Source organism: Salvelinus fontinalis, chromosome 7, assembly GCF_029448725.1.
Source record: "Salvelinus fontinalis isolate EN_2023a chromosome 7, ASM2944872v1, whole genome shotgun sequence".
In the NCBI taxonomy this organism is placed as follows: domain Eukaryota; kingdom Metazoa; phylum Chordata; class Actinopteri; order Salmoniformes; family Salmonidae; genus Salvelinus; species Salvelinus fontinalis.
The window spans coordinates 59,526,396-59,540,702 of NC_074671.1; the positions used below are offsets into that span (position 1 = coordinate 59,526,396).

General features: G+C 45.5%; 1 protein-coding gene across 1 annotated transcript; it reads left to right on the forward strand.

The window, feature by feature from the left end:
- Positions 1-27: 27 nt before the first annotated feature.
- On the forward strand, positions 28-14,271 carry cd247 (CD247 molecule). The gene is made up of 7 exons (XM_055930170.1): positions 28-596; positions 11,657-11,757; positions 11,885-11,926; positions 12,021-12,095; positions 12,200-12,229; positions 12,322-12,411; positions 12,716-14,271. Exons 1-7 carry the CDS (start codon positions 536-538, stop codon positions 12,782-12,784), a joined length of 468 nt encoding a protein of 155 aa, XP_055786145.1. The 5' UTR covers positions 28-535; the 3' UTR covers positions 12,785-14,271.
- Positions 14,272-14,307: the final 36 nt, after the last annotated feature.

Here is a 14,307-nt window from a genome sequence, read left to right on the forward strand (position 1 = left end):
AAGTAAGCATGACTGGTCACACTGGGCTATTAGGTAGATGATTCCAATAGAACTAATAGCACACAGCTCTTCAGTCACTGGGCTACTAAGTAGATGAGTCCAATACAATTGTATAACACACATCTCTTCAGTCAAAAACAAATTCCTCTCAACATTGACAGGAAGTGCCTCCTCTGAGTAATGAGAAGGAGCCATGTCTTTAGAGTTGAGGATAAGGGAAGTGTAGGCCAGGCTGAGAGAGGCGTGTGTGTCTGTCTTGTGTAACCAGGTGGAGCAGCACTAAGCCACTTCCTGTACGCTAAGGCGAGGAGCCGCCAGCGAGTGGAGGCATCACTCAGCCTCAAGCAGCTGCTGTAGGAGGACAACACCACCCCAACACAGAGAGAGACAGGAGAACGAGAGGTTGCCCACAATACCCAGCTTTGGAGGGCCATCATCCCCCAAGGCCCAGGAAGACAGAAGAGAGGACAGCAGAGAGGAGTGTGGGACGGTTTCTAAGAGAAGGGGCTCGACCGCACCCATCCAGAGAGGAGCGATGGACCCTCGGAAGTGGACGGGAGGCCTGCTGGTTCTGTCTACTGCACTACCCTATGTCGGTAAGACCCCTCCAAACACTGTTTCTCTTTGCACCTGGGCTCATCCCTGACCCCTGTCAATCGTTGCTCAACCATCCGAAGCCTCCAACAACCTGGTATCATCAAAGAGCTGGTGTAACTCTGTAGTATTTAGCTGAAAGTCTAGTTTACTCATTATAGACCGCTGTACGGCTGTACAGGCACCCACTCAAATGGAGTCGTACTACCTATGATGCCTGCATGGTGCTTTGAATCCCGCTGGGTAAAACACAGCTCACTCACGGTGGTGTCCTCCGTTTCTCAACAAGAGTCGGCCATCTTTGATGAAGCAGGAAAAGACAAACGAGGGAGAGCAAAACACAGCGCTGTAGTCATATAGAGGGTTTAATAAAGACAAGAGTTCCAGATTCTCACACACAGGTGTTTAGAACCAGGGCATATTGTTAGAGGAAATAATAACTTGACCCATATTTAACTTCTTGGCCCTGAATGAAGGGACTTTTTTGCACTACATTTACTACTCTCCATCGTGTCAATGCCCTCACGTTGGTTTGGGTTGGCTTTCAAAGGTTACGTTACTGTGAAGTGTGTGTGATCTGTATTGTACACAAGTGAACAGACGGACAGAGACCCGACTCTGACTTTGAGTTGGGTTTCGATCATGTGGAGAATACAGAGGTGTCTGCTGTCTCCTTCCACTCTGATTGTTGTGTTCTCTCATCAAAGGGGACAGATTGAATATTTTTTTTGAAACACGCCAATTTAAAACATCTACCTAGATTTGTTAATTCCAGTAAAATGATCATATTCTTGTTTCCTGTTCCAAAGGTCATTCTCAAACCCTCACTGTCAGTGTAAGTTACGGTATGGTTGTTGTATTGTTATATTTAAGCAATAAGGCCCGAAGAAGGTGTAGTGTATGGCCAATATACCACGGCTAAGTGTTGTTCAAATGCACGACACAACGTGGAGTGCCTGGATAAAGCCCTTATCCGTGGTATATTGGCCATATTCCACAAACCCCTGAGGTACCTTATTGCTGGTATAAACTGGTTAGACATGTAATTAGAACAGTCAAAATAAATGTTTTGTCATACCCGTGGTATACGGTCTCAAATACCACGGCTTTCAGCCAATCCTTATTCAGGGCTCGAACCACCTAGTTTATAATATGGTGCAAAGTATGTGGTGCATTACTCTCAATCAATAATATTATTATATTGAAATTAGGGATAGTCTATCTGGACAAATACTGTTTTCATTGTGAGTAGCTATATACCTTACCATTACCTTGTCATTATCACTTAGCTCCGTGCCGTAATGTTCTACCAGAAAGGGTCATGTAATCCTAGAACACAACCAGTGAAATAAAGGTTATGGTAAGGTTTAGAAAAGGAGGAGAGAGAGCATCATAATTTGACTTTTTCTACTTTTTTTTCTCTCTCAAAGACAGAGAATGAGGGGTCCCTTGAAGAATATCTCATGCAGAAACATATTTTGAATTGGTTCACGCTAACAGCTAAATTGCTAATGATTACTTCATTTAAAAATATATATTTCATAATTGTAACTTTCTGATTTTGCAGAGTCAGTGTCGGCGACGTAGGCTAGTCTACAGTATATGTGACTGTTCGTGTGAGCGCTCGGGCCCCGTTTTCAACCAACTTGTATTTATTAGAGATCCCCCATTAGCTGCTGCCATTAGCTACTCTTCCTGGGGTCCAAACACATTAAGGCACTTGCATCACACATTAAACAAAAGATAAACAGTATATCATATATCATTATTACACCACTACATATCTACAAAACAAAATATATAATACCACCATACAACAATATTACAATGTACGTGTGTGTAGAGTGCGTGTGCGTTCGTATGCGTGTGAATGACGGTCAATGGTCAACTCTTTATTTAGATAAGCAATTTAAAATGCTGGGAAAGTTTTATGGTTACTGTACTATGCGTTTAAATAATGGTGGGTTCTTTTGGACAGTATACAAGTGTCCTATTCGGACGGTAAAGATGTATAGATTACGATATACTGGACAAGTCCTCTTACATGCTTATTAGAGAAAGTGTCAGTGTTGTCAATAGGTTCTACACTTTATGATTTGCTCATTGTGTTTGCATTAGAGAAACAATCAATGTATATCAACTTCTCCATTTAATTTTCAGTTAGCGGTTCGCTCCTTTCTGCCAGTTGGCTGTGTCATTTTGGGGAAGCTTTGTTTTTGTACCCATCATAGAACACCAAGTGTTTGGTGTGAGATACATTACTGTAACCATGACAGATTGGGGTTCTCTCTCACTCATATCCCACTGAGACAGAGAACTATGTAGGAGGGCCTTCTGTTTCCGCTCTGAACAACACTAGAGTTTGAAAGTTGATACTACCAGTTACACTATTAACTAATTAAATCCCAATGACAAAGGCAGGTCCATAAAATCTGAAATGACATGTAGTGATATTTATTTCATCACGGTGAGCAACATTTGGGGTTTAAGATACAGTTTATGTAAAATTACTAATGTGTTGATTTGCAGAATTTTTATTTAAAAAATGCAATAGTCTATTCAAAATGTTTTAATGCAGTTCATCCAGCTAAATTGCACCCTTAATTTCGGCCTGCGTGTTAAACTAAACTATGCTGTCATTGCTCAACAGGCTCTAAAGACTGATCAACAATCTCTGAAAAATAAAAAAAACATGTTTTTTTACTACTCAAATCATCTGATTGTGCAATTGAAACATAAACAGTCTGTCTTCAGAGGCAAAAGCTGAATGGAAATGTATTCACGTCTTCAAACGGAGTTTTCCGTGGGTGAAATCACATCACTCAATGACAGTACATCGAAGTTGCTGAGTGTCACTTTTTAAGCAAGGATTTTAAAACACCTACTTGTTTCTCTCTTTCCAACAAACTTCTACCGAGAAATGACAGATGTTGATGTCACCACACTGCAAAATAATCTATCAAAACAAAGATTTCAGTCAGTTTCCTTTTAGGAGACCAGTAGATAGATGGTATGTTCCATCAACACGGTCACTGGCAGTACATGACGCTAAAGTTAGCAATAAAAGACCTCAGCAGCAAACTCTTTAACAACAATTAAAAAGCTTGTAACCTTTGACCTTTACATTCAAATTGTCGCCGTTTACCTGTGGCCACTGCACTGATCAGGCCTGAGATGGACTAGACTGAGGCTACTATTCAATCAAACACACAATCCTCGTTTTAGGGGTGGGCTATTTCAAAATGAACTCTCCCCTTGCTGTAATAATCAATGTTGGATTCACATACTCAGTGAAAAACAGGCTAGGTAGACAAATTCTACACAAAGTCTACACAACGTAGACAAATTCCAATATTTCTGTTTAAAATATATTTTTTCTTGCAAATTCACATGCATACATTCACACACTCAAAATTGTGCAATATATTATACAACTGGACTCTAGCGTTCTCAGGGTTTGAGACACGAACTCTGACCGCAATGCAGAGAGAGAGAGATATGTTCTTGTAGCTATGCAGCTGTTTCTTAAAAATAGTTATTCGGAAACAACCTGTGGAGCTCATCATGTCAGGTCTGATAAACCCGCCCCCCACCACCTCTATCCATGCCCCCCCAGCCTCTCACTGACAGCTTCAAACTCAACGCTTCCTGTGTCAGATAATATCACTTCATGATAATCTAGCGATCTCGGACTTGACCGTAATCATACCTCACGTTTCATGGTGCGGGGGTTAATCACATTACATTTAATTTCCTGTCAGTAGGCCTCTTACAGGACATGTGGTTTCTCCATAGCCCTGTAATTCAGTTTGGAGTGTGGGTGTAGTTGACCCTAACTTAACGTGCACAACATGTAATCAGGGTTAACCTTCACTAGAGCTTGTTCACATGTAAATGTGTTGCACAATGGAAGTATTGCATAATATGGTGCTATAAAGCATCACATTTGAATATGAAGTGATGAAGAACACAGATCTATTTTTATTTACGTCAAATGATGAACTATCTGGAGCAAGTACTTTGAAGTGGAGACAAAGTATTGCTGTTCCTGTCACATGTGTTTGGCCCTTTCTGCAGAGGCCCCTGAGGAGGCTTTAACCACACTAGGGCTTACCTGTGGTGGGAAGGGAGAGACTGTCTGTGAGGCGACCACAGCCACGATCATGGCAGTGCTAGTGATGGTGGAAACGTCTCCCTCCTATGTCAAAAGACAAAAAGTTATTGAAAACAAATCAATTGTTGACTGAATGACCTCGTTGTAAATGTTGTTTCGTAGTTTGTACACATTAAAAGATGCTTCAAACACAGAACAAAGACTGTTCATCTAGTCAATCACTCACTCAAGGTCCAATTCCGCTCAGTAAACTGTAGGCCATCTGTCGTTAAACATCAGAATCAACTTTTATTCTTACACATGCCCAGAATATGACTTGGTGCTGCTAGCAATTAACAATATAGTGAAAGAAACAGAATTTACACAAATGTCTCTATTCAATCAGATCCACTTTATCCAACATCCGCATAGCAGTTGTTTCTGCTGTGTCAGACGTGGAACTGCGTTAGGAGCTGTCAAATCCACAAGCGGCTCCTGGCATTATACCTAAAGCGGACATTGCCATTGGCTGCACGGAGTGGCATGAACAGAAATCCCATGCAGCCTTGTTTGTAAGTCAGAACAGTGGAATATGAGATGTAATCTACACCTCCATTATGACGATAGAAACTATTTGGTTGAATGGTTTTCAATGTGAGCGTCATTATTTCTATACAGCCTTTCTCCTTCTGAACTTGTAACGCGAGTGGGACAGTGTGGCTTCGTGACAATGATCGCACGAGCAGCTGCTCGCCGATTTGTTGGCACCAACGCAGTTCCACCTCCTTCGACAACGGCAAAATATCCGCTATGCGGGTGTCTGCTATCGCCGGTTAACCCTTGATCTGATTGAAGCCAAAGTTTACATACATTATACAAAAAAGTGTGAATACAGTTGATGCGGTGTGCAACACTGTGCAGAGTGCTTTAGTCTCTACCGGTTACACTGAGTGTACAAAACATTAGGAACACCTGCTCTTTCCATGACAGACTGACCAGGTGAAGCTGTGATCCCTTATTGATGTTTCTTGTTAACTCCACTTCAATCAGTGTAGATGAAGGGGAGGAGACAGGTTAAAGAAGGATTTTTAAGCCTTGAGACAATTGAGACATGGGTTGTGTTTGTGTGCCATTCAGAGGGTGAATGGACAAGACAAAAGATTTAAGTGACTTTGAACAGAGTATGGTAGTAGGTGCCAGGCGCACCAGTTTGTGTCAAGAACTTCAACGCTGCTGGGTTTTTCATGCTCAACAGTTTACCGTGTGTATCAACAATGGAGTCAACATGGGCCAGCACCCCTGTGGAACGCTTTCGCCATGCCCCAACGATTTGATGCTGTTCTGAGAGCAAAAGGTGGTGCAACTCAATATTGGGAAGGTGTTCCTAATATTTTGTACACTCAGTGTATATTATGTTGACATAAGACTGCAGGAACAATCCCACACAGGACCTGTAGGACTTTGTTTTAAGGGTCAGGGTGCAACTTTATGCTTCTGATTCCACACTTTCAATAGCTCTGCCTCGTCACACTTTCAATAGCTCTGCCTCCGTCACACTTTCAACAGCTCTGCCTCCGTCACACTTTCAATAGCTCTGCCTTGTCACACTTTCAACAGCTCTGCCTCCGTCCCACTTTCAACAGCTCTGCCTCCGTCACACTTTCAATAGCTCTGCCTCTGTCACACTTTCAATAGCTCTGCCTCGTCACACTTTCAATAGCTTGGCCTCGTCACACTTTCAATAGCTCTGCCTCGTCACACTTTCAACAGCTCTGCCTCGTCACACTTTCAACAGCTCTGCCTCCGTCACACTTTCAACAGCTCTGCCTCCGTCACACTTTCAACAGCTCTGCCTCCGTCACACTTTCAACAGCTCTGCCTCGTCACACTTTCAATAGCTTGGCCTCGTCACACTTTCAATAGCTCGGCCTCGTCACACTTTCAATAGCTCTGCCTCGTCACACTTTCAATAGCTCTGCCTCGTCACACTTTCAACAGCTCTGCCTCCGTCACACTTTCAACAGCTCTGCCTCCGTCACACTTTCAACAGCTCTGCCTCGGTCACACTTTCAATAGCTCTGCCTCCGTCACACTTTCAATAACTCTGCCTCCGTCCCACTTTCAATAGCTCTGCCTCGTCACACTTTCAATAGCTCTGCCTCCGTCACACTTTCAATAGCTCTGCCTCCGTCACACGTTCAATAGCTCTGCCTCCGTCACACGTTCAACAGCTCTGCCTCCGTCACACTTTCAACAGCTCTGCCTCCGTCACACTTTCAACAGCTCTGCCTCGTCACACTTTCAACAGCTCTGCCTCGTCACACTTTCAACAGCTCTGCCTCGTCACACTTTCAACAGCTCTGCCTCCGTCACACTTTCAACAGCTCTGCCTCCGTCACACTTTCAACAGCTCTGCCTCCGTCACACTTTCAACAGCTCTGCCTCCGTCACACTTTCAACAGCTCTGCCTCGTCACACTTTCAATAGCTCTGCCTCGTCACACTTTCAACAGCTCTGCCTCCAACACACTTTCAACAGCTCTGCCTCCGTCACACTTTCAATAGCTCTGCCTCCATCACACTTTCAACAGCTCTGCCTCCGTCACACTTTCAACAGCTCTGCCTCCGTCACACTTTCAATAGCTCTGCCTCGTCACACTTTCAATAGCTCTGCCTCCGTCACACTCTGCCTCCTCTGCCTCCGTCCCACTTTCTGAGGATAAACGACAGAACAGACTAAGGGTCAGGGAGGATGAAGGAAATGCATTTGAAATGGAAATAACTTTGACATTGTGTTGCTGTAGTCTTTAGACAGAGCAGGCCTCAATGAAACAATTCACAAATTACCATACAATCTAGCTGTATTCTATAGCTGTTGCCATAGGTTTTATTATTTGCACAATTAATTAAATAAATGATTTGGATTCTGAAAGGCAAGGAAAACAAGCAGAAGGTTCAATTCTGAACTCAATCATCAAGCTGCAAACATTTTGAATTGAGTGTATCTTTTAGTCTCCTTGGATAAACGCATTCACCAAATGACTACATTATTACTTGATTAGACTAAGAAAGCATTTCCTGTTGTAATGTTTCGATGAGGCCCCTCTTACAGGATCCTAACAAGGTCGTCTTCATTAGCGCACACCTTAGCAAAACATTTTGCAACAGGGAACTAAAGCAAACGTTTATTATTGGACAATTTCAGCCGGCCCCTCCCTGTTTCAGTCCATTTTCTTCCGTCCAGGTACCTAATGAATACGACCCAGCACCAGTCTGCTACTGGAGCCCTGACCCTGTCTTCTATGAGTCAGATGCTGTGTTCTGCCATGGCTTTTAGTGCAAGTGACATGAGGCGAAGGACAATTTTATTTTAGGCTGGTTGAATAACCCTGGTGGTACAATGCTGCTAATGCAGACCACATGTCCTCCCTCTCTCATTCACTGACTGACACATAGACTACTGCACAGCCTCCTCTCTCATTCACTGACTGGCACATGTAGACTACTGCACAGCCTCCTCTCTCATTCACTGACTGGCACATGTAGACTACTGCACAGCCTCCTCTCTCATTCACTGACTGACACATATAGACTACTGCACAGCCTCCTCTCTCATTCACTGACTGACACATATAGACTACTGCACAGCCTCCTCTCTCATTCACTGACTGACACATATAGACTACTGCACAGCCTCCTCTCTCATTCACTGACTGGCACATGTAGACTACTGCACAGCCTCCTCTCTCATTCACTGACTGGCACATATAGACTACTGCACAGCCTCCTCTCTCATTCACTGACTGGCACATATAGACTACTGCACAGCCTCCTCTCTCATTCACTGACTGGCACATGTAGACTACTGCACAGCCTCCTCTCTCATTCACTGACTGGCACATATAGACTACTGCACAGCCTCCTCTCTCATTCACTGACTGGCACATATAGACTACTGCACAGCCTCCTCTCTCATTCACTGACTGGCACATATAGACTACTGCACAGCCTCCTCTCTCATTCACTGACTGACACATGTAGACTACTGCACAGCCTCCTCTCTCATTCACTGACTGACACATGTAGACTACTGCACAGCCTCCTCTCTCATTCACTGACTGACACATATAGACTACTGCACAGCCTCCTCTCATTCACTGACTGACACATATAGACTACTGCACAGCCTCCTCTCTCATTCACTGACTGGCACATATAGACTACTGCACAGCCTCCTCTCTCATTCACTGACTGGCACATATAGACTACTGCACAGCCTCCTCTCTCATTCACTGACTGGCACATATAGACTACTGCACAGCCTCGTCTCTCATTCACTGACTGACACATATAGACTACTGCACAGCCTACTCTCATTCACTGCAGGTGCAAGCAGATTGCAGTAGAAAACATGCATTTCCACATCTACAAATACATGTATTATTACTAAACAGCAAGGGCTCTGTGCATGCAGACAGTTACCTGGAGGTCACATGATCATCCAGACACACAGATCAGGAAAAAAGGAGAATTGTGATCTTTTCTGTATATGGAAGCACACACACACACACACACTTGCCTCTATATTCACCATGCTGAAGGTCTCCTCCTATTGTCCCTCTGAAAGGGAGAGAATAGATGGAGCAGCACCACATACAGGTAAACTCAGTTCAAGGCCAGGTGTTCCTAATGTTTGGTATACTCAGTGTATACTGTATATACTTCTTAAGAGCTTACTGACCACAGTGTTTCAGTTTCTCAGCCATCCTAAGGCCTGACCACAGTGTTTCAGTCAACCTAAGGCCTGACCACAGTGTTTCAGTCAACCTAAGGCCTGACCACAGTGTTTCAGTCAACCTAAGGCCTGACCACAGTGTTTCAGTCAACCTAAGGCCTGACCACAGTGTTTCAGTCAACCTAAGGCCTGACCACAGTGTTTCAGTCAACCTAAGGCCTGACCACAGTGTTTCAGTCAACCTAAGGCCTGACCACAGTGTTTCAGTCAACCTAAGGCCTGACCACAGTGCCTCAGTCAACCTAAGGCCTGACCACAGTGCTTCAGTCAACCTAAGGCCTGACCACAGTGCTTCAGTCAACCTAAGGCCTGACCACAGTGCTTCAGTCAACCCAAGGCCTGACCACAGTGCTTCAGTCAACCTAAGGCCTGACCACAGTGCTTCAGTCAACCTAAGGCCTGACCACAGTGATTCAGTCAACCTAAGGCCTGACCACAGTGATTCAGTCAACCTAAGGCCTGACCACAGTGTTTCAGTCAACCTAAGGCCTGACCACAGTGTTTCAGTCAACCTAAGGCCTGACCACAGTGCTTCAGTCAACCTAAGGCCTGACCACAGTGCTTCAGTCAACCTAAGGCCTGACCACAGTGCTTCAGTCAACCTAAGGCCTGACCACAGTGCTTCAGTCAACCTAAGGCCTGACCACAGTGCTTCAGTCAACCTAAGGCCTGACCACAGTGCTTCAGTCAACCTAAGGCCTGACCACAGTGCTTCAGTCAACCTAAGGCCTGACCACAGTGTTTCAGTCAACCTAAGGCCTGACCACAGTGTTTCAGTCAACCTAAGGCCTGACCACAGTGTTTCAGTCAACCTAAGGCCTGACCACAGTGTTTCAGTCAACCTACGGCCTGACCACAGTGTTTCAGTCAACCTACGGCCTGACCACAGTGTTTCAGTCAACCTAAGGCCTGACCACAGTGTTTCAGTGTCTCAGCCATCCTAAGGCCTGACCACAGTGTTTCAGTGTCTCAGCCATCCTAAGGCCTGACCACAGTGTTTCAGTGTCTCAGCCAACCTAAGGCCTGACCACAGTGTTTCAGTGTCTCAGCCATCATAAGGCCTGACCACAGTGTTTCAGTGTCTCAGCCATCCTAAGGCCTGACCACAGTGTTTCAGTGTCTCAGCCAACCTAAGGCCTGACCACAGTGTTTCAGTGTCTCAGCCATCCTAAGGCCTGACCACAGTGTTTCAGTGTCTCAGCCATCCTAAGGCCTGACCACAGTGTTTCAGTGTCTCAGCCATCCTAAGGCCTGACCACAGTGTTTCAGTGTCTCAGCCATCCTAAGGCCTGACCACAGTGTTTCAGTGTCTCAGCCATCCTAAGGCCTGACCACAGTGTTTCAGTGTCTCAGCCATCCTAAGGCCTGACCACAGTGTTTCAGTCAACCTAAGGCCTGACCACAGTGTTTCAGTCAACCTAAGGCCTGACCTCAGTGTCTCAGCCATCCTAAGGGTTTCATTGGCTTCTGTAATCCTGACTGCATCCTTATCGTCAGTCTCTCTCTTGAAGGGAGGCCAAACGGTTTCTAGATCAGATATGTCTTAGTGGAAATGACAGATAAGTAGAGGGGAGGGTGTATTTTACAGTCCATGGACCGATACCTATCGTTTCGATGTGGCTGATTTGGTCTCTAAGCTTTAGTCAGTCCTGGTACAAAGTAAGTTGGAAATAGGTCTTTGCTGATGCCATATAAGTAACAGAAACACACACCTGGGGCTCACATAGGCAGTTATACCACCTCAGACTCAGAACGTGTTGCAGCTGAGGAAACCACTGAGCTAGATACAGCTCTACTCACCCCCACCACAAAAAGGCTTAGAGTCACAGCAACCACACTGAGCCTGACTGTCATATGACTGTCTTCCTGAGACGCACAGAGAGAGAGAGAAGTGAAAAAGTTCTGAAACTGTTTCGGTTCAGTACATGAGAAAGAGTGTGTGTGTGTGTGTGTGTGTGTGTGTGTGTGTGTGTGTGTGTGTGTGTGTGTGTGTGTGTGTGTGTGTGTGTGTGTGTGTGTGTGTGTGAGAAAGTGAGTGCACATAGACACATACTCACTCGCACACACACCTACTTCCATTCACCTTCCTGACATAATCGTTCTAACAGTGAGGGGTGGGTTTTACCGGGGGTGTTTGTGTGTGTGTTCTCATTAATGTCAACCTCTCCCCTGCAGAGGCGATGACCCCACTGTACGACCCTAAACTCTGCTACATTCTGGACGGCTTCCTCCTGCTCTACGGTCTCATCATCACTGGACTGTTGCTCAGAGAGAAAGTGAGTCCAAGTTTACACACAAGTATATGGGTAGATGTAGATAAACCTCTGATTGGATATACAAGTACCAGTTTTATTAGAACCAGTTATTGTCTCAACATATTTGGCTGATCTCTCTGTCTTGTAGTTCTTCAAGTCCAAGATATTGGAGGATGATGATATCTACACTGTGAGTAGTCGTGTGTGTGTGTGTGTGTGTGTGTGTGGGGCTGGGGTGTGGGGTTGTGTTGATCAACCTGGAACACTGTCCCTGTGTTTTCTAGGATCTGAAACCTACGGACGGGGGCGGTTATGGACGAGTAAACAGAAGGGATCCAGAGAGTGCAACGGCACGCGATGTAAGTGTGTGTGGATCTATATCTCGTGTAGCAGAATGAGATTCGTATTACCCCAATCATGCATCAAAAGCCTGATTCTGTGTACCTTGTTATATTATTCACAGAATCGCAGGAATAATGACGACACTTACACGGTAAGTTCTTTACCCAACATACATTATAATTTCATGTTAGTTTAGATAGTATAATAGATATGTTTCTCATAACACAGTGTTTCCCTCCGCAGTCCCTTAAAAAACCAACAGACGACACGTACAGGGAGATTGCTGTGAAGGACAAGCAGCGCCGCAGGAACAAGAACGACCAGGTGTACCAGGTGTGTAAATTGTTTGTCGGATGCACAGGATACACATGGTTCACACAGTCCAACGAAATGCTTACTTGCATGTTCCCTATTGACCACGCCCCTCCGCTGAAACCAACCAATTAACAAGGCCGAATACACAAACATAACAGGCCTTGTTTCACTATTAGTTTCTCTGAGGGGACAGTGGTAGGGAAATAGATGAGAGGGAAGTGTACAGTGAGAGGTTTGGAATAAAGTGGACAAGGCAAGGGTTTAGTGAGAGATTTGGGATCAATCCTAGTTGACTGTGTCCCCCCCTCCATCTCTCTATCAGGGTTTGAGTGCCGCCACCAAGGATACCTATGACTCTCTCCAGATGCAGCCTCTCCCTCCGCCTCGCTAACAGAAACATCATGGAGGATCAGCCTCTCCCTCCGCCTCTCTAACAGAAACATCATGGAGGATCAGCCTCTCCCCCCGCCTCGCTAACAGAAACATCATGGAGGATCAGCCTCTCCCTCCGCCTCGCTAACAGAAACATCATGGAGGATCAGCCTCTCCCCCCGCCTCGCTAACAGAAACATCATGGAGGATCAGCCTCTCCCTCCGCCTCGCTAACAGAAACATCATGGAGGATCAGCCTCTCCCTCCGCCTCGCTAACAGAAACATCATGGAGGATCAGCCTCTCCCTCCGCCTCTCTAACAGAAACATCATGGAGGATCAGCCTCTCCCTCCGCCTCGCTAACAGAAACATCATGGAGGATCAGCCTCTCCCTCCGCCTCGCTAACAGAAACATCATGGAGGATCAGCCTCTCCCCCCGCCTCGCTAACAGAAACATCATGGAGGATCAGCCTCTCCCCCCGCCTCGCTAACAGAAACATCATGGAGGATCAGCCTCTCCCTCCGCCTCGCTAACAGAAACATCATGGAGGATCAGCCTCTCCCCCCGCCTCGCTAACAGAAACATCATGAAGGATCAGCCTCTCCCTCCGCCTCGCTAACAGAAACATCATGGAGGATCAGCCTCTCCCTCCGCCTCGCTAACAGAAACATCATGGAGGATCAGCCTCTCCCCCCGCCTCGCTAACAGAAACATCATGGAGGATCAGCCTCTCCCTCCGCCTCGCTAACAGAAACATCATGGAGGATCAGCCTCCCCCCCGCCTCGCTAACAGAAACATCATGGAGGATCAGCCTCTCCCCCCGCCTCGCTAACAGAAACATCATGGAGGATCAGCCTCTCCCTCCGCCTCGCTAACAGAAACATCATGGAGGATCAGCCTCTCCCCCCGCCTCGCTAACAGAAACATCATGGAGGATCAGCCTCTCCCTCCGCCTCGCTAACAGAAACATCATGGAGGATCAGCCTCTCCCCCCGCCTCGCTAACAGAAACATCATGGAGGATCAGCCTCTCCCTCCGCCTCGCTAACAGAAACATCATGGAGGATCAGCCTCTCCCTCCGCCTCGCTAACAGAAACATCATGGAGGATCAGCCTCTGATATCTAGAACAGTCCTTGTTGTGTAAAAAGTATGTTTGCAGTTGTGTTACTCCCTTTTTATCTTTCAAGCTTTTGTTGGAAAATCTGGAGACTTTTGCGCCAGTAACAATTTCATAGCTGTCTTAATATATGAACTTGATATTTTATCACTATTTTATGACTTTAGCTCCAGTCTGTAACCTTTGACCTTAACTCATTCTACCGACCCTACTGACCCTTCCTCATTGGCTACTACTTCTCTAGTTTATACCTGGAGTAATGTAATTAAAGAATAAATATGTAGGGTATTTTGCATACAGTGTACAGTGTAATTGTGTTCCCTTTCCCCTCATGTTTATAAGAAATAATGTGCCTCAGCACTATAATAAAGCATCTCATTACAAAGATCTGATTATCAGGTTTGTCCTTTACCACTGACTC

Bases quoted from the DNA above. Each gene is read 5' to 3' on its own strand.
- cd247 (XM_055930170.1), top strand. From the start codon at position 536: ATGGACCCTCGGAAGTGGACGGGAGGCCTGCTGGTTCTGTCTACTGCA. The intron at 597-11,656 runs GTAAGACCCCTC...TCTCCCCTGCAG, and splicing joins TACTGCACTACCCTATGTCG to AGGCGATGACCCCACTGTAC. The intron at 11,758-11,884 runs GTGAGTCCAAGT...TCTGTCTTGTAG, and splicing joins GACTGTTGCTCAGAGAGAAA to TTCTTCAAGTCCAAGATATT.